General features: G+C 40.2%; 1 protein-coding gene across 3 annotated transcripts in view; it reads left to right on the top strand.

Moving 5' to 3' along the window:
* The window catches only part of AKAP7 (A-kinase anchoring protein 7), a 145,200-nt gene extending 128,540 nt beyond the window's left edge, over positions 1-16,660 (top strand). For all 3 annotated transcript variants that reach the window (XM_050949987.1, XM_050949986.1, XM_050949984.1), the window contains one exon: positions 15,596-16,660. In XM_050949987.1, the coding sequence (XP_050805944.1) occupies positions 15,596-15,780 (185 nt within the window). In that variant the 3' untranslated portion in view covers positions 15,781-16,660. The remainder of the gene's footprint in view (positions 1-15,595) is intronic.
* Positions 16,661-21,117: the final 4,457 nt, after the last annotated feature.

Genomic DNA, 21,117 nt, shown 5'->3' with positions numbered 1-21,117 from the left:
TCAATAGAACTGTGCTGATTTACACTAACAGAGTATCTGGTCAGTCAAGTGGCAAGGCTGCAGGAAGATAGATGAAAATATCAACTACCCTGTTTACTAGCACTACTTCTATAAATAGCAGTGATATTGCTTCAGATGGGAGGCCAATGTTTGTCAAGCTAGTCTGGCATCCTCTTTACAAATAAGATAGGATCTTCCAGGAGGCATGGGGAGAGAAGGTTTGATTGGAGTCAGACTACCATTCTGCTACCCACTGCTCTGGCAAGAGTCTTCCAACATAGGTCTTTAAATCAAGAAGAGAGCATATCTGAGCTGAGACAAAGATAGATATTCATACTGTTTTCTTCCAGTAATTGTTGATTTGTTGAGATCCCAGATCCTCTCATACCTCTCAGGTCTGCCCCAATTGCTGGAAGGGGAGGGGAAAGTAAGACATTTACAAAGACTAAACTTGCTTAAATAGAACTAATGTTTGCCAACTCAAAACCAGAGAGTAACTTCAATAACTGTTCTGTATTACTATTTAGAAAGGGGATAGTATTTTATTTAGATTTAAAAAATGGACTGAAACAAATGTACAAGCTAGACACAGTTGCTCATAATCAACATGATTTTATGCTCCCACCAAATATACTGCATATAGACCTGCAACTTTTTCTCTTTAAAGCTACTAATTCATTTATTAACGTGATTCAAATACAACCTTAGTTATGTTAGTATTGTAACAGAAGTAAGACTAGGTGGGAGTGGCTATTATAATCTTAAAGAAATGCTGCTTATTGTACTCCAATACACAGCTAAATAAAGTAAAATTATAATATAACTTTGCTTATTCATTATCCCAAACTATAATCGGATAGTCTTGATTATCTCTGGTTAGAGTCCTGTTATATTGTCAGTGAATGCTCTAGACAGATATCTTCTGGTCCCTATCCATCTGATAATGGAAATCCCTAATCCTAGAACTTTATTTTCACTCGGATATAACAGTAAGACGCCTCTTTCTCAGGCCATTGGGGCACTTCCCATGTTGCTTCCAGCACTGTGCTAGAATACATTTCCATTTTCTTTAGGTCGTGTAAACTTTAATTGTTCTTTAGCTTATGTGAGATTTATATTAATAGCTTCTAGAACAGCTCTTTCCCCTCAGAAATGAACCTTCGCCTGATCACATTAAGTAAAATTGTTACTTGCCAAATTCTTTGCCAATAAAAATCCCAGAATATTTTAAGAAATGTTAAGAGAATAAAATATGGATAAGTGAAAAAATGTGTAAAGTAAAAGTCCAAAATAGTTATTTGGACATTGATCACATCTAGAATGTTCACATCTAGAATGTATAGAGTCCTAAAGAAACTTAACCTACTGTACTCTGACAGAGAGAGGAGGGTCTGAAACCACATCTGTGGAGTCATCTGCTAATCCTATGTTTTTCACATGTTCAGAAGGACATCTGTTGCAGTCTAGTGATGTATGTGGTTACATAACTACCACTAAGAGACAGGAATTCCCAGACTGACCAAAGGTCAGGCTTGCCTCCATTCAACATAGACTGGACCATGTTATTGGGGAATGAAACCGGAGAACCCTTTAATTGCCTGGAAGATCTCCAGAGGTATCAAGTTGAGGAGCAGACTACACTTGTAACCCTATAAGTCCCAGAAAATGCCAAAGAAAGTGTGATCCTCCCATGCCACCACAACATCAAGAAGGGCTACAGTCCCTCCTTCGTCTAGGAAGGAGGAGACTAAAATTACCACAGGCTACTGTGCCAGGAGAAACCCTGCGGCAATACCTGTTCCCCCGAACTGTAGGCCCAACTCTTATGCTCCAAAAACAAGCAAGCTAGAGAGTTAAGTTTTTTCTTTTTCATGCACCTTTTTCTGTTTGTAGTTTGGCAAGGATGCCCATCACCTGTATTCATGATTTTTCCTCTAACTCTTTGTAATGAATGAATGAGAGAGAGAGAACAGAATGTGTATCCAAATACGAAACAAACCCTATTTTAAATCACTCCACACTACCCTCAACTATAAAAGCTTCCATAAAACTACTTTGTCTCAAAAAGGGAGTTTGTGTTGTTAATCACTTTGAATCATCGTAGAGATAAATTAGTCAACAAGATCCACTCGTAGACATCACCTCAAACGGCAACTTTGAAGGAGTCTTCAATACTGCTTTTCAGGGCTGAGAAATAAACTGTGCCTCCTTAGGCTTCTGGGGCTAGTATTATGTATTCTGAAAGTATACTCAGACAGGATTTCCATTGTCATTTGGTACCATGCTCATGGAAGAGACACTTGGGGCCAGAGTCTCTGCTGGTACAATTCCACTGAAGCGTAAACAGTTGCATTCAATGTGCTCAGTGTAGATATTCTGTAAATATAACAAGGACTCCCATATAAAAGAGCTAGTGGATTTCAGGAAGCCCTTGTATAGTGTAAAAATGTAACAAAAACAAGAGAAACCATAATTTCATTGCGATTTGGAACTTCCAGTAGCTGGAACTCAGACTAACAATTAGACTCTCAAATTTCATATTTTTCTGCCGGTCTAGTGTTATCTTTAGGCCATTTTCTATCCCCTCTCAGGTCAATTGTAACGCTGCATAAAAATGAGAGGACAGAATATGGATTTTATCTGCAGAGTACAGAAGTTTCCCCAGTTGAAAAAATAAAAGCTGAACTAGAAGCAGTAAGGGGGAAAAAACACAATGGGATAAAATGAACAAAAGTGAGAGACAAGTTTACAGTGAGGTAAAACAATAAAAAAGGCCAGTGTTATATTGCTATATATTCAAACCCATTAAGGTAGAGCAGGCAGGAGATATCTCCTTTAGATACAGCACTTACAAAATTCCACCTGGAATACCGTGTTCAGTTGTGGACAATATTACAAAATGATAATATGGAAGAAGTTCAGAGAAGGAAGTTACATTTCCAAAAGCACCCAAGTTACTTTAGTAGCCTAAATCCCATTGAAAGATATTGGGTTTTGAAAACATGGCTTAGGCTCTTTTGAAAATTTTACCAAAAACTACAGAAGTGAGAAGGCAGCTGGAAGGATTGATTAAAAAGGAAAGATTAAAAGGGCTAACTAGATATATATTGTGCTTAAGCAATGGCTAAGAAGAAGTCACATGATAACCATTTAAGTATGCATACATTGAGAATAGAAAATAATTTAGGATGGTATAGCATAGAATAGTATAACTATAAGCTATGAGTAATGGGATGAGAGAAAGGGAATATTTAAGATGAATTTCAGGGAAAACTTCTTGTTAATGAGAGGTATTGGTTTATGGTGTAGTTTCCCAAGGGAAATGGTAGAATTCTCACCCCTTGTGACATTATGGTGCAGATTTTCAAAGGGGCCAAGAGGAGGAGGTAAGCATCCAAGTCTCATTGGGATTTAGATGCCTGACTTCCTTAATCATTTTCACAAATGCCAGCCTATATTATTTGATAAGTGCTATACAGGACAGAAGTTAAGATACAGTTGTTATCCTGAGGGGCATCTTAACAAGATAAAGGTCAGATAAGGTCACACTGGGAGATTCAGGTTTATTAATTTACAAATGATTCACGTCTTTGACTCCCTCCCTCTTTAAATTTGGTTAGTGTTGGGGTTCTACTGACATGACTAAGTTTATAGATCTGGTGGAGGAAGCAGAGTTTCTTTACAACAAGAAATGGAACATTTCAAACTAGACTGAACAAAGTAATAGAAAATATATTATGGGGAATTATTGACCGCAACGAGGTTGACTAAATGGCCTAAAAGATATTTAGAATCCAGCTGACATCCCCTACTTGTTATAAACATTTAAAGATAGATTAGTATTTTGGACTTCAACTAGTTGATAATGTCCCTTTAAATGGTTCTGGAGTGTGTCACAGAATCCCACCAAGGATTTCACTATAAGAAGTCCTCCTTTTGACTAACAATGTAGTTTTCCTGTCAGTCTATAGCAATGACATAACATCCTTGTGTTAGCATTTCCCCCTCCCTTGGCCTCTTCTGCAGAGATGCGTGCTCACTCCTCTATTACTGCCTGGTTTGAGCAAGGGAGAGGAGCTTGATGTTTAGGGTGCTGGCAGAGCTAGACCAAACTCATTCTAGACAACAATCCTGACCGGGACCTGCATCCCTGCCATTTCAGAGTCTCCATCCCTCCACAAATACATCTTCTCCTAATGCCCACCCAAGCCCTTAGGGTATTAGCTGTCCCATGTGAAATCCACCTAGCCACTAAATTAGTTTCCTAAGGGTTAACAGACTTAGACATGAGGCAAAGTATTTGTTCTCACTTATGATTGTACATTTTTGCTAAAATTATGCCATGGTCTGTTACTCTGTTACTTATTCTGTTTCACATCATGGCTTTTTTTTTTTAAAGGTGACATTTTCTTCAATTTTCCACTTTAATAGAAAACACAAGCCTTGAACAAATACATATTACATGTCAGACAGATTTTCCATGGTACTGTACAAAAGAGTGGCTGAAGAGAATCAGCAAATGAATAACATCTTTTGTTCTCCAATTAAGCTATTACCATAAAATCTAGCTATAGCAATCAATAGGAGTTTCTTCTCCATTTCACCCTTCCCCGTCTACTTTTTATACAGCATTCAAGCCAAATTGGTTTGGCCATTTCTTTCAGTACGAGATGAAAGCTGTATTTTTGTAATTCCAGTTCCTATTTAGTGACATCATTTTAACAACTTCAAATGATTAAATCTGTGCTTAATTTAAGGTAGTTTTCTTGTTACAATGAAAGTTATTTTTTTCCATTGTTACATATTTTCAGACAATATTAAGCTTCTCATCTGATGGACTCACTACCACCTTGTTGTGACCCGATTGGTGTGCTGTATTCACCTGTCTTCTGTTTTATAATTCGATTGTAAGAGTTTTGGGGTGGAGACCATCTTGGTTTGTGTGCGCAAGCACAATAGGGTCCTCATCCTTTGATGTGCTCAATGCAAATAAATAAGTAAAAGTATGGAATTTCAAAGTGATGCCTGTCATTTCATCCCCAAAATTCCCCATTTTAAAATGTCCCGTTACTTCAGTCTTTATACAGGTGCAACTCACATTTAAAACTGAGGAGAACAGATTACAGGATTAGACTTTATTTACCTAATGCAGGAATCTCAAAACGGGTGAGTGAGCTTACTTGCCTTAAAGAGAGAACACCATAGGATCCCCATATCTGTCCTCTATTGAATGTTTTCATTTTTCTCCTCTCTTGGCCAAAGCAGAAGTAGGAGAATTTTTCCACATGAAAAAAATTTGACGGCAAAGAAAATTTTAGGATCAAATACATTGTCACTTAGATAGAATGGAGGAGAAAACAATCTACTAATGCTTTGAGGGTCTAATCTTGTTCCCACTGAAGTTAAATGGTAAAACTCCCACTGGTTTCAATGGGACAGGATTGTGGCACTATTCCCTAGCTCCTGACCTACAAAGTGGCTGAGAAAAATTTTCTAAAAAAAATCAGAGACTGAGCAAGAGAGATAAAAACCAAAATAGAACCCTTTTACCTGATGGAAATTAGGGGTCAGATGCTCATTTGGTGCCAAGCAACATAGCTCCACCGATAGGGAGTGGGGGGCGCGCTACATCGATTTACATCAGCTGGTAATTTGGCTCTAGATTTCTAAATGTTGTTTCAAAACAAAGTTCGTTTGGATTTTATCTATATAGTGCTGCAAGTCAACACAGTGCTATAACAAAACTGCCAGGACACTAAAGAGGAAGGGATAGATTTTGGAGATACTGTTGTAAGCAGAGTCAGGATGGGCTCTGCCCTGACATCTGGTGGTGAATTGTCGGGAGTGTGGAAGGGAATTTCAGGTATTTTCATTGGCACACTCACCCCGCCTGGCGTGGCCTGCGGCAGCCTGGGATGGTTGTTTTGACAGCTCTGAGATCCCCAGTTTCTTTGTTGTTGGGGCGGGAGGAATGGAGTATTGTCACCCTGGTTGTGTGGATGAGGAACTGTGGGACTGCTTTGTGACAGAGATGTCTCACCATCAGGTGGGTGGTGCTTGCTAGACAAGGGATATGGGTGCCAAAACCCAGTGAATGGAGAGAGGTTGGGGACTGGTGTGTGTACCTGATGGTATGGGCCCCTTTTGAGGGCCTGGAACACCAGTTGCACATCCTCCTCTCTCCACTGTTGAAGAGCACAGCTAATTTTGAATCCATTAGGAATCCATCTAGAGGCTGCTGAGCTGAATTCATGTTGGGCCAATGGTGCACCAGCACCTGGACTCCCCTACTACAAGCTGAAATCACTAAGAGCTGAAATCACTAAAAGATCTAAGCTTATTGAGCTGAGATCACTGAGTGCTGTGTTAACTAGTGGGGGAGCCTGAAGATCTATAGCTAAGCAGCTGGCAGAGCGGAGCAGTTTGCAGCACGTTGGAGCAATCCACGGAACAGTGAGCGGAGTGGAGCAGTTTGCAGGGTTGGCTGGTGGAGTGGAGCTGGTCGTGGAGAAGGCTGCAGCAGAACTCCATGGAGAGGCAGAGCAGTTGGCCCCTAGCCCACGTAGGGTGCCCCTTAACACCCTGTGTACGCCCCCCCCATTTCCACCCAGGCTGGGAGTGGGAGGGGGAAAAACTCTGCAGATAAACTTTTGAACTCTGGGGTGGCACTGACCAGAAACAGAGACTTTTGGGTTGTTGGACTTTGGGGTGATTGGACTTAAGACCCTAAGGGGGAAAAGACATGGCCAAACGTACTTGGAGGCGGGTTTTTTGCTTATGGTTTGTGTTATAATTCTGTTTGTGGTGTTTCTCCAACATGATGCCGCATTGTTTCCCTCCTTTATTAAAAGGATTTTGCTACACTCAGACTCCGTGCTTGTGAGTGGGGACGTATTGCCTCCTAGAGGTGCCCGAGGGAGTGGTATGTAAGTGTCCCAGGTCACTGGGTGAGGGCTCGAGCCGGTTATGCATTGTGTTATTGAAACGGAACCCCTGGATACTGAACCCGGCCCTTGTTGCTGCCAACTCAGAGGGGCAGAAGATTTACACTGTCAACAAGGAAACGACAGGATTTAGTGCATTCATGGGTGCATGGAGAAGGAAAGAAAGGAGTCAAATGAGCAGGACTGAGAGTTGGGAGTGGTGGGCAGGGTAGAGATGGTCTAGTCATCAAGGTGTCAGAGAATGGATACAGCTTTATAAGCTTGGTGAGACTTCATGCTACAAAAGAAGTGTAATTTACAGAGAAAAAAAAATCTTGATTATGTTTGGATGGAAAATGGTTTGAGAATTATTTGATTGAGCTAGGAATAACGTAAGTAGTAAGGACAACTGATTCAAACATAGGATCCTAATTTCTAAACAAAAATCTATCCTCTCCTGGAGGCTGCTAATCATTTTATTTATTAAATACCTATTCATGAACTGATGGTGTGAGCACTGTTTCATGCTAAAAATAAATGAAAAACAAGAACAAATGTGTTGCCCTCGAGTTTCTTCTTCTTCCATTGTCCTGCTGCAAAGGACTGTGTGGCATTAAAATTAGTTTTAGAAAAGAGTGGTCACATTTTATTTTTCCTTTCCACAGATTTCATCAGGGCCGCTCGGGGTGGGGGGGCGCAAGTGGGGCAATTTGCCCCAGGCCCTGCAGGGGCTCCGTGAGAGAGTTTTTCGGGGCCCCTGAAGCAGGGTCCTTCGCTCGCTCCAGGGGCTCCAGAAAACTCTCATGGAGCCTGGGCCCCTAGAGCTTCTTCTACTCCCGGTCTTCGCCGGCAGGAGGTCCTGCCGCTCCGGGGCTGAAGGACCCTCCGCCACCGAATTACCGCCGAAGCAGGACCCGCCCTGAAGTGTCCTGAAGACCCCCAACAGGGGCCCCCTGCCGCCAAATTACCACCGAAGACCCGGCTGCACTTTGGCGGCGGGTCCTGCTTCGGTGGTAATTCGGCGGGTGGCCCCCACCACGGGTCTTCAGGGCACTTTGGCGGCGGGTCCCAGAGCGGAAGGACCCCCTGCCTCCAAATTACTGCCAAAGCAGAGGCCCCCCGCCACCGAAGACCCCAGGCCCCTGGAATCCTCTGGGTGGCCCTGGATTTCATAAAATGCTCTATTGAACTCAGTTATGAAGTTTATGTTCCATTAGGTGCAGAGGTTAATTTAGTTTAATCAAAATACACTAAAAATACTTTGCAGACTATGATTTTCTTGTTTTTATTTTTCATAGTTAGTTTGCCTTTTTGTAGTCTTTTGTGGCCATGCTCTTGGGTAGCAATTATATTTCTGTCTATAAACTGCTTTTCGGGAGGTACTGATTTTTACTTTCCTTTGAAAGTCCAAGTAGCCTATAGCTATATTTCATAGTTCAGATCTTCTTTAATTGGAATTATATGAAAATGCCTGACAATTAAGGTTTGGCTCTTTCCCCATAATTTACAAATATGTTCAAAATTGCACAACCTGGGGAGAGAGAGTGAAAGCATACTTAATATAGATACATCTGGAGAAGTCAGATTCTGAGTTCAAGAGACGCAATGATTCAGAACAATGAAGCTTTCACTCTCTTTCAGCCCTTAACATGGTAATTATTTCCTGAAGGTGGGATTTTTTGTTGCATTTGCTTCCTTGTATTCAGCTCCAGTGTAGGCAATGGAGTGCCATTTCAAGCCACATTTAATGGAGAACTATCCTGGCTCATAAACAGATCTCATTTAGCAGGAAATGAGACAGAACATTTAGTAGAGACTCAGATATATCAAGAGAATCCCACAATTGTCCTCTTTTTAACAAGTCTAAGGACTAAGGTCTCATATACCCCTGCCCTCACTCGTGGAGTGGTTTAGCAGAACAGTTTATTCTTGGCTATTTATAGGCACAGTGAAATTTGTACAGGACTGGGAATCTCCTGTCTGAAGAGAATAACTTAATTTATACCAAATGCTTTTAGATTGCAAAATCTTTAGGAGAGGGATCATGCTTTCCTTTCTTCCATTGCCTAGCACATTGTGAGCACAACCAGAAACTAAAACATAATCATCATAATAGTGTAATTTCACAGCAAACTGTCACTGCTAAGCAACTACTTTGGGTCAGTTTATTAAGTGACTGCTCAAGACAGCTTTTGCTCTACATCTAATTAACAAGGAAATGTTTAATGCAGAGCTGATTTGCTGATTACCAGGTGTGTGCATACAAAATGTTATGTACACACAGGAGCGGCACCAGGGTTTTTGGTGCCCTAGGGGCAGGGCCGGCTCGCCAGTCCCGCGGCTCCAGTGGACCTCCCGCAGGCGTTCCTGCGGGTGGTCCGCTGGTCCCACGGCTCCGGGGGACCTGCCGCAGGCGTGCCTGCGGATGCTCCACCGGAGCCACGGGACCAGCGGACCGTCCGCAGAAACGCCTGCGGGAGGTCCACCGGAGCAGTCTGCCGCCCTCCCAAATCCTGGTGCCCTAGGCGACCACCTAAGTCGCCTAAATGGAAGTGCCGGCCCTGTGTACACATACAGTGCTCTTCATTATCACTTCCTCACCCTCACTATGTCATTCAGTCACGGGGCAGTCATTCTATAGAATGTCACAATTGTATTTGCAGGTCTATAGGCCTAATCCAACACTCACTGCCGGAACTGGGAAGACTCGCATAGACTTCAGTGGATGTTGGATCAGGTCCTATATTCTGTAGGCATATGAAGTTGAATGTAGCTGAAACTGCATTTCTGCTGCACTTTGAGGACAAAGTAATAGAGCAGCTAGGCAGGGGGATTCCACATTTACATGCACATTGTAAATATGACATCTGCAGCAGATAGGTCTCTAGTGAGACTGTACTGGGAGACAGTCACTCACAAAGAGGACACTGCCATTGGGTCTGTGAACATAAAGAATCTGTTTGGCTATAACCTTGCCAAAATGGCCAACATTTGGCTTCTCTTGTCCCCCAGTATATCCAACAGTAGTTTAACGGCAGCTGCTGGGAGGTGCGTTTCCTGCAATACTTATTGGTGCTTATGATTATTGGCCCGATACTCTGTTGTATACAAGCAATGCCTTATGCTGGCTTTATTTGCTTTTTTCAGGATGGGCCTATCTTGAGTCATTGTGATGTCTCAGAGTGTACTGCAGATCACTGATTAAATCGAGCAGGAGAGAGAGAGAGAGAGAGGCTAGCACTAAAACAGACACCTTTATGTTTATGCATCAATAGCCGGGAAGTCAGTAACAAGGCAAAGCCAGCTGAAAAAATTAAATCATGAAGTGTTTCATAGGAATTTGATAAGAGTTTTAAAAGCTTGCCTGAGTGACTGTGGGGTTTCTAAATATACAGTTTGTAAAACAGTATTAGGTAATGGATTAGCTAATGGTGAGACATGGCTATGTTTTAGCAGCACAGCATTCCCCTGAGTGTTCACTATAAAAAACTTTCCTGTCATAACATAGGCCTTCCAACTGTTTTTTTATTTTCCTGGTTATAACCCCACAAATCAGTTTCAATTTGCCCCAGGGTGGGCATCACTGAGCCATAATCAGAGATTCTCCTGTTGGTGAAAGCAAGGCCAGAAACAGTATACCTATATCATGAGATTTTGGCACTTCAGTGGTCTTCCTGGAGTATTTTATTGCTTATTTTACATTATATAATATAAAATATTGCTTATTTTTAGATGTTGTAAGACGTTACAAGGCCTGCTTTTTATGGGATAGCTCTACTGGCAGTTCTGACAAAAATACAATATCCCTAGCACGTACATATAAATGGATTGGTTATCTACACTGGAGTTGGATCTGAATCAAGACCCCAGGTCTGAATTCTATGTCCCACTCGGTCTCTGGAACAGGAGACCCCAAACCTCCAAATCTGAACAACTCCATACATGGCATTTCAAAATCCAGATTCAGCTCTACCCTGTCTCTAAGTTAAGGGAGTCCTGAATTAGTATTTAGATCTAGCCCATTAAAGAGAGGTAAAAGATGTGAACTGTGATCCAAACTTGGAGCCTTCTTTGGGGATTTTGGTTCACATCCATAGCTAAGTAATACCAGCACACTGGAGGAGAATAAATCTCATTTACAAATGTTACAGGCATTTTAGAACAGTTGTTCTGGCTCTTGCAAGCTGAAATTTCAAGCATTAATAAGAGCTCTGCTCAGCATGAATAAACTGAGAAACACACACACACAATATCAATTTGGTATGATCTTTTGGAAAATTGGACACTTCTGGGATGAGCAAAATGAAGCATTTATTTATTCATTTGTTATTGATTCTACTCTTTTCTCCCACAGTGTTCAGAAATTGTTTTCTCAAAATATATATCTTCTCAAAATACATGCCGGTGCAGCAACAGCACACACCACCATAACAGGTCATGCAACAAGTTAGCATCGGCATGGCACAGCATAGGCAACAGGTATAAGCGTGTGACACAAGCTGACATTCAGGTCACAAAAACATAACCCTTTCTTTGCATTTCTAAGAGCCCCATTTCGTACTGCACCTACCATGACGACTTACTTATTTGTATTCTGGTAGTGCCCATGATGTACTAGGCACTATCCACTCAGAAAAGATGACTGTCCTGCTGCCAGAGTGCTTACAAATGTAAGAATTAGACAAGCAATGGGATGAGAGAAAAGGGATGTAGTTAAAGCATGCACATTCTATACTTAAATACATTAATACAACCGAACTGCCCTTCAATCCTTCCTTCATTTGGCCATTTCTTGCGGAGGTCATGGAAGAACAGGATCTGTAGTAGTGATTGCACTAGAGGAAGACATACCTTCATAACTAATTAACTTGTAACATCCTCCAGGCACTCACACTGGTGTAAGTTAGGGACGGTAGGGATGTAAAAATTCACAACATTGATGAATACAGCTCCAGGTGTTTGAGTTCTGTGTACCTAGAAACCCCTCCCCATACTCCAGTCCATAGCACTGGTTCGAGGCAAATTTACACTAAATTCACTTGTGCTGTTCACATGCAGAGAGATCTACACGAATTTCGGTTTCATGTTGATCTCGAGTGGCAAAACAGAACTTCAGAGATAGGTGTCAGGATGTTGGTAAGTATTGAACATGTCACAGCTAGAGAACAAGTAGAACTCTACTGTACATACGTGAACTACAGTAACTCCTCACTTAACGTTGTAGTTATGTTCCTGAAAAATGCAACTTTATGCGAAATGATGTTAAATGAATCCAATTTGCCCATAAAAATTAATGTAAATGAGGGGGTTAGGTTCCAGGGAATATTTTTCCACCAGACTATTGTATTTTTTTTAATACATATGTATACACATACATACACACACAGTATATATTTACACAGAGTATAAATTTAAACAAACAATTTAATACTGGTACACAGTGATGATGATTGTGAAGCTTGGTTGAGGTGGAGGAGTCAGAGGGAGGGATATTTCCCAGGGAATGTCTTACTGTTAAATGATGAACTAGCAATTGGCTGAGCCCTCAAGGGTTAACACACACACTCTACAAGGCAGCAGGAATGGACGGAGGGGAGACAGCATCGCAGAGACACACACACAGTGTGTGTGTGTGTGTGTGTGTGTGATGCGCACACCAAGCAGGAGTCTCAGGGACCAGCTCCAAGGCAGAGGGCAGGAGCCGCACATGGCAGTAGGGGGAGGGACTGCTGCAATTGCTAGTCTGCTGGGCAGGTGCTGCACAGGGAACTTAGAGGAGTGGGGAGCTCATGGGGGGCTGCCGGTCCACCCTGGTTCCAAGCCCCCACCAGCTAGCTGCCACGGGCTGCTCTTCCTGCAAGCAGTGGACAAAGCAGGTGATTGCCAAACGACGTTAGAAGGGAGCATTGCACAACTTTAAATGAGCATGTTTCCTAATTGATCAGCAATGTAACAATGAAACAACATTAACCGGGACGACTAAGTGAGGAGTTACTGTATACGTAAAAAAACCAAATCCATAAGTGTAGTCTTATTTTTCTTTTTCATATGTGAAGAAACTTCTTAAAATATATTTGAGAAGTTATTTGTATACATATACACATGAATTTATGAAATAATGCAGCGAATATTTTCATAAGGGAATTTTGTCTATTCGTATGAAATCATATGCTGCTGTACAAGCAAAAATTACATTTCTTAATAGGCTTAATGATTTCCTTCTAATGGCATCTAATGGCTTCCATTCCTAATCAATCATTTTCTGCATATTAACAGTGATGTAGGGCCACTTCCTCAGAACTGCAGGAGTACCTACACTTACCACTGACTTCACTGAGAGTTGCAGGTTCTCAGCACTTGTTAGGATCAAAAACATAGCTCTTAAATCCAGCAATAATGTTACCCAACAGCTATCATGGAAACTTCTTCTGAAAAGTGCAATGACCTGTTCTGTTTCCTTGTACTCTGTGCATACATTAATATAATGATTTTAATGAAACTCAAACTGCATTTCTACTATCTTGCATTTTCATCAAGACTTTGCTACCACAGGGTAGAATACTATTCTTTTATGTCTGTAGTCACTCAATATCTGCTGTCAGACTTACCGGTAAGTAAATTTACAGGTAAAGGAAACTAAATTTTAGCTTTTGAATAATAAAACAAAGTTTTTATGGTGAAAAGCCACAGTAATATCTAGCTCAGCAGATGTGTGTCACTAACTAGCATCTACTTGCTACAGAATGTTAACTCCATAAAGGGTCATTAAAAAATATAGCCCCTAAACATCATGCACAGCATCATATTTACTGAACAAAAACAAAGTTTGCAAATTTGTGGGTGCAAATTAAGTCGTCAGTGAACGTCAGGCCCTAAAAGCCAAGCAGTGGGTAAAGTCATACAGCAATCACAACATGCCAGGTCTGTCTTCCTTGGCTGTATGCAGCGTTGTTGTAGCCAGGGGTTTTTTGTTATTGTTTTTTCCTGTCCTATGACTAGCTTCTTACTTTCATATGCAATGTTGCTGTAGCTGTATCGCTCGCAGGATATTAGAGAGGCAGAGTGGGTGAGGTAATATCTTTAAGTGAACCAACTTCTATTGGCAAGAGAGACAAGCTTTCAAGTTTACACAGAGCTCTTCTTCAGGTCGGGGAAATTTACTCAAGGCACATCTACTCTACAAAGTTAAGTCGACATACAGCCACTGTAGTAATTAAAGTGGTGTTTCATGTTCCTATCAGTAGTGCAGGTCCTCATCAGGAGGGCTTCTTTTGACTTAACTGTGTGGGGCATTGTGGGGCACTGATAGCTGGAGCCCCGCCTGTCCTGCATGGGGCTCACAAATGGAGCCCCCACCCCAGGGCTCCAGCTGTAAGCCCCACACAGGGCTGACAGCCAACACGTGATGTAAGTAATACAGTGTTTACTTGGACACTGCATCATCCTGACTACATCATCCTAAATGCTACGCCTCTCACGGAAGTGGACTTGTTAAGTCAATGTAGTAAGCCTACTTACGTCGGCGGGAGCACCATTATAGTGTAGACACATACAGAGTTACCTGCCTTACGTTGACCTAAGTCTGGAGTATAGACCAGTCCTCAAAGTGTCACAACTATATAAAAGGTGGAACAGATTGTTTAGCATAAAATGTACATTACTTACTTAAGGGACCATTCAAGGTGAAGTGGCCTGTTAAAACCCCTCCAGTGATAGGGGCAAAAAGAAGGGGGGGAGCAGCTGTGGGAGCGGAGTTGTTACAGTAATCCATAAATCCAGTGTCTTTATTCAGTCCATGATATTTAGTGTATAGCAAAATTATGAATTTAAGTTCCAAGGCTTCTCTTTTGAAAGTGATGTGCAGGTGTCCTTTTGAGGATGAGCACTGATAAATCAGATGTCGAGTGATCACTTTGTGATGGCTTATTATGACAATCTATAACCTGCTAACCACCCACCTCCAGCTGCACCTTGTCTCTCTTACTTTTATAAGCAGATATCCATGAACAAACTACTGAATTTACATTGGCAAGGATCAGAGATTGTCAGAAACCAAGGAAAAAGTACAAAATATTTTTTCAATTTTTTGCATTTAAGTTAAAGTTTTCTGACTAGCTGTAACACCTTTTTTTTTTTTTTTGGGGGGGGGGGGAGAGTTAGCCATAGGCCTCCTTTTTCCAATGAGGAACTCTTGGGATTAACTACAAACATCTGGGAGGCTATTCATTTTTAAAACAAAAGGATAACACAAATATATCGTAACTAGATTCCAGAGCATTAGTAAATTGTAAATTAACTGTGACTGGTACTGTTTTAAATATCTGAATTTAAAGTGTGTTTGCTAAGGAAAAAGATTTAAGCAGCTAATATCACTTCCAGCTTTCTGACTGAGATGCTTTTATATTTATTAGTTTACAAAGTATATTATAATTTTAGATGAGAAGTTGAATATTTGCAGTTTGGTAGATTTATACATGGCTTAACGCATCATATTTGGCCCAAGTCTTCTAAAGTGGGTAATTATTTCTACAAATTCAAGAACAAAACAAGTTAAAATCCAGCTGATAACCTAATATGTAGACTTATGTTTCAGACACTGTATCATGATACACTGTGTGTGCGCTATCTTTCCATGGCAATTAGTTACTTCTCTTGTCTGTTATGGTATGTAGGTGAAAAGAATGGGGCAGAGCCAGATGATGCGGAATTGGTGAGCCTCAGCAAAAAGCTGGTGGAGAACGCAGTCCTCAAGGCTGTACAGCAGTATCTAGAAGAAACTCAAAACAAAAACAGACAGACAGATGGAAGCCCAGTGAAAACTGAGGAAGCAGCTAATGGCAATAGGAATGAAAAATGATAGTGATAACAGAAAGTGATCACTGTGAGAATGCCAAGGAAGCACAAATCCACCAAGAATAACCATCAAAACGTGTCCCAGCTGCCTGTTCAGATCTGCTAAATTATGCTGGCTGACTTGCATTATGCTTTGTGAACATCTCTTACCAGAAATGTGTTCTGAATCGAGGGACACTCGCTAACACTTTCTTGAAAAGCGTTTGCATTGCTGAAAAACGACTGAATGCTGGGAAAGATGATTGGGAAAAAAAGGACAAGATTTTGAAAGAAAAAGATCAAACTTTCACAAGCTCTTAACTACAGAGAATCTCTTCATAGCTTTCGAAGAGGAACTGAACCCCTTGTGCATGCCTTTTGCACTGCAATGAATGGCCATGGAACAACGCCCTGCCATAAATGAAAACAATGCGAGCTACATTGTTTGGCAGAGCTGCATAACTGCTCACTTGATCTGCAGCAGAGAACTTCACATTCTGCTGCAAAGCTAAGGGCAGGCAATGCTAAACTAAAAAAGTTACTAGAGATGTTTATCACAGATACTATTACACAGTAGGTAATATCATGGGAGTTTCTCTTGAATGTGACACTACGAAGTGTTCTTCACTTTTCAGTAAAGTTTGTTCACATAAATTATATTTTTTGACAACACAAAACCTTTTTATATACAATAAACATGGGTGAAATTCTAAATACTTAAAGAAAACACATGCCTGTTTTGATACATTAATGCCATACTTTAATATTTAGAAATGACAGTTATATGCAAAATATATTGTATCATTCTTTTCCTCTAGGGAAGAGCCATGAATCAGACTTAATAAAGAAAGCTTTACACAGAGAATCGCTGGCCCTGTTCTCAAAACTGAATAAGATAAAGGAGCTCTTATCAAACCCTGAGACCCGGATGAAAATTAACAGGGAACTGTTTCAAGACAGACAAACAGCAGTCATTAAGAAGTCATGTTGACTCCAACTCTCCAGCTATGGTAAATAGCGATGGTGTAAAATCTCATATGGTTGTTTTATGATGAAAAATATTGTTTTTGCAAATTTTCCATCTGTTTTTTCTTTTAAACTACAGCCAATATAAATGAAAGCCAATATAGTGTGTGGTATTGAACAGACTGTTTACTGATGAGTTACAGTAGCTCTCTAGATCAATTTTTGGATGGATGGATGGATGGATGGATGGAAGAAAGGAAAAAAAAGTTAAGGATGCAGGTCTCTGTCATGATTCTGCCACAGAAACACTAATTTCTGATCAAACACTGTGGCCATTCTAGAACACATACTCTCAAAGTGATTTTTAAGATGTATAGATGAAGACATTTTTAATGATTAGTCTTTTCTGTATATGCTGGTGTTTTGGGTTGGCACTGATTCTTGTTTGTTAATCAGCACTTGAATACACATGTACACATGCTGAAATGGTTTTTCTGCTATTGTTTACATGCAAGCAAGAATGTTTTAATCTCTCAAGGTAAAGTCCTGGCTCCACTGAGGTCATTGGCAAGATTTCCACCGACTTCAGTGGAGCCAGGATTTCACCCTCATTATTTATTGTTCAAATCATCATCGTTCAGAATAATTTGCCTTGTCACTTCTATGGAAACAAGATGCTTCTTGTTTTTATTTTTGTTATTTCCTCCATCTCTGTGCCCTCTGCTATGTGAAAAGGGATCTGAACCTGCATTCCATGTGCACTCAACATATCTGCTGAGTTCAGTGGAAGTACTGGGTGCACACACACAAAAATGCAGAATTGGGCCCAATATTAGCACTTTTTAAGCATTTGTGGAAACTGCCTACGATTGTAAATCATCTAGTTAATGATACATTCTGTGATCAATATCAGATTTGTGCTGGTAAAACTGCAGTATAAGGTTTTATTCATCAACTATGAAATTATAATGGTATTTTATCTCATGGATCAGCTATTTTTTTCCTCAAGTGATAAATGAGAGCATATTGAAAATTGCATCTTATGTATTCGAGTCCATCTGCCTAATAAAAACATTTTCTCTTTGCACTGTGTCATCTTCCCTCTCAAATGGGCTTAGATAAAATGAAGTACCACCTTTGAAGGTAACTGTGGCAGAGGTAATTAAATGACTTTGGTGCAACTCCTCCCTCCTCCACTAACTCATACCTAATTACACGATTGTGACTGTTATGCTCAGATGAGAATATTGAATCTGGATGCTGAAACCCTATAAATTAAGTCCTGAATCTTTCCAGATCAGTATATATTGGAAGAAAATACCTACCAGTACATTACATTTTTAACAGAATGATATGATGCCCCATGTCAAAATTTAAAGGACAAGACACCAAATAACACTGGAGATTAACCTTTTTGAAATTTCTGTGCTACTTTGTATACTACGTGGGTTAGAAAGTACAATTTACTATATGCCCAAATGCTAACCTCGTTGAAATCAAGTGTTGACAGAGGAAGTAGTTCAGGATTGGGTCGCATACATAAGTGCTGGAACTAAGGGTGCTGCCGCACCCTTGGCTTGAAGTGCTTTCCATCATATACAGGGTTTACAGGTTGGTTTAATGGCTCTCAGCACCCCTGGTCCCATATGTCCATCCACAATGCATTTGTGAAAGAAAGGAAAGAAGGAAATTTGCCATCAGTATTGAAAATAAAAATCCCAATTTTCTAAAGTAGCTGCATAAATTATACACACAGCAATACCCACTGTATGGGCCCAGAATGTGGCTGGTTATCCCTTAGGCTAGCTAAAGACAGAAGGGAAAAAATGGTGAGGTACTTATTAGCACATGTGCTGGTTTATCAATAGTATGTTATTCACCACCGCATCAACAATTTATGTCTGTAGAGCAAGATATACAAGAATAATCAACCAGGCAATCAGATGCATAAACAAAGGAGCTATACTATGTCTGAACTGAGTTTAAGGGAAAAAAAAAAAAACAAAACAAAAAACCCCACACACCTACCATTTTTATTAGCTGTTTTCTCCTCCTAAAACAGTCTAATCCCAATATTTTTCAACTAATTGGCCATGGCGAATAGTGTTATCATGTGAATTTATCAAAAAAACTTTTCTTTCCTGCCAAAACACTTAGAAAAAAAAACTATTTCTATAATCCAAGTCATGTCTGGTGGTGCTAGTCTGCCACTTTAGAGCCATGAGACTGTAGGCATACTGTTGTGGCCTTGTATACAGATTTCTTGTACAAGATTTGAATAAGGCATCGTATGGCATGACATACTATTGATATGATGGTTGCCCTGGAAAACATGTGCATAGAATCACAGAACTGGAAGGGACCTCGAGAGGTCATCTCGTCCAGCTCCCTGCACTCATGGTAGGTCTGAGACGAGTGTTTGTCTAACCTGCTCTTAAAAATCTCCAAAAGATAGAAATTCCACAACCTTCCTCATAAGTTCGTTCCAGTGCTTAACTACTCTAGCACTTTAGGTTGGACATTAGGAGAAACTTCCAAACTACCCTGGCTGCAACTTAAGCCCATTATTTCTTGTCCTAGCCTCAGCTGTTAGAGGAGAAAATTTTTATCCCCCTCCTCCTTGCAGCTAACTTTTATGTACTTGAAAACTTATGCCCACGCTCAGTCTTCTCTTCTTCAGACAAAAAAAAAAAAAAAAAAAAAAAAAAGCCACACACATTACAGGACCCCACTCGATATGCCTTTTCAGTTTGACAGTGAACCACTCATAACTACTCTCTGGGAATGGTTTTCAACCAGGTATGCACCTAACTGATAGTAGCTCCATATCTAGGTTGTATTTCCCTCATTTCCTTATTAGAAGGTTATGTGAAACCTTATCAAAAGCCTTACTAAAGTCAAGATATACCACATTTACCACTTCCCCCTAGCCACAAGGCTTGTTACACTGTCAAAGAAAGCTATTTGGTTGGTTTGACATGATTTGTTCTTGACAAATTTATGTTTACTGTTACTTATCACCTTATTATATTCTAGGTGTTTGTAAATTGACTGCTTAATTATTTGCTCCATTATCTTTCCAGGTACTGAAGTTAAACTGACTGGTCTGCAATTCACCAGGTTGTCCTTATTTCCCTTTTTATAGATTTGCACTGTATTTGCCCTTTTCCAGCCCTCTAGAATCTCTCCCTTCTTCCATAACTTTTCAAAGATAATTACTAATGGCTCAGATATCTCCTCAATCAGCTCTTTGAGTATTCTAGAATGTATTTCACAGATCCTGGTGACTTGAAGACATCTAACTTGTCTAAGTGATTTTTAGCTTGTTTTCCTCCTATTTTAGCCTCTGATCCTACCTCATTTTCACTAGCATTCACTACGTTAGACCTCCAGTCACTAATAACCTTTTTGGTGATAACTGAAACAAAATGAAATCATTAAGCACTCTGACATTTCCACATTTTCTGTTATTTCCCCCTGCCCCCACTGAGTATTTAAACAATAGACAGGTTTGTCCAATTTTAGCTTCTATGTCTAACCAATACATTTTAACTTTCTCACATTGAATATGTCACTTCTGAGCACTGCCAGCTAGGACTTGTCCAGGTAACATGCTGAGAAGTGTCTCAAAGGTGATTTTAAGGATTGTTAAAATAACTGGGGGAAAAATATTAATCAATAAATCAATTAATATTCATGCCATCTCTGAGGTATAAAAACAGCAACACTTCCATGGAGGAAATATGTATTTGGAAATTGCTAGTGTAACTGAGTACTTATGCATTGGAACCAGATACTAAGTGAGTCTGAACATGAAGAAAGTGTACTTACATTGGAACCTAGATAAAGGGCCAGATTTGCCCATTTATAGGGTTACCAGAGGTTAATTGCATCAATGGAAGTGAACATCAAGGATGAATGTGTGTCAACCTCTGGGTAACAGGAAAACCAAATGGCTTTTTCTTTCTTGACTAAAGGATGATATAAATCCAATTGTTAATAGGGACTTGACACTTAACTCACAGTAGTACTTTAAGTAAACAAGTGGTCTCCCTGAATTCAATAGGATTACTTTATCAAAATAATATTCACTGTTAGAGTTTCACAGTCTGGCTCTTAGACCTCAAAAGTCTTTATCAACTATATTCACAGGGATCTCTGGTTACACATATATACACTCGCTAGGTCTTATTTTGTTATCAGAAGCTGTGTGTCTCTCTGACATGGATCAAAGAGGAGGGTCAACTTACACCGGGGACATATCAATACTGTTGAAGCCTATTGCCAGTCTAGCAATGCTTTATGTATTTTGTTAGAACTCTGATTTTATCAAGATCTATAGTGATACCCAAAACTTCCATAAAATAAGGTGTTGGTAAAAATGAAACAGGAAAGA

The sequence above is a fragment of the Gopherus flavomarginatus genome, chromosome 4, assembly GCF_025201925.1.
Source record: "Gopherus flavomarginatus isolate rGopFla2 chromosome 4, rGopFla2.mat.asm, whole genome shotgun sequence".
Classification (NCBI taxonomy): domain Eukaryota; kingdom Metazoa; phylum Chordata; order Testudines; family Testudinidae; genus Gopherus; species Gopherus flavomarginatus.
Note: the sequence above shows the minus strand (reverse complement) of the source record. Positions and strands in the feature narration are given on the sequence as shown.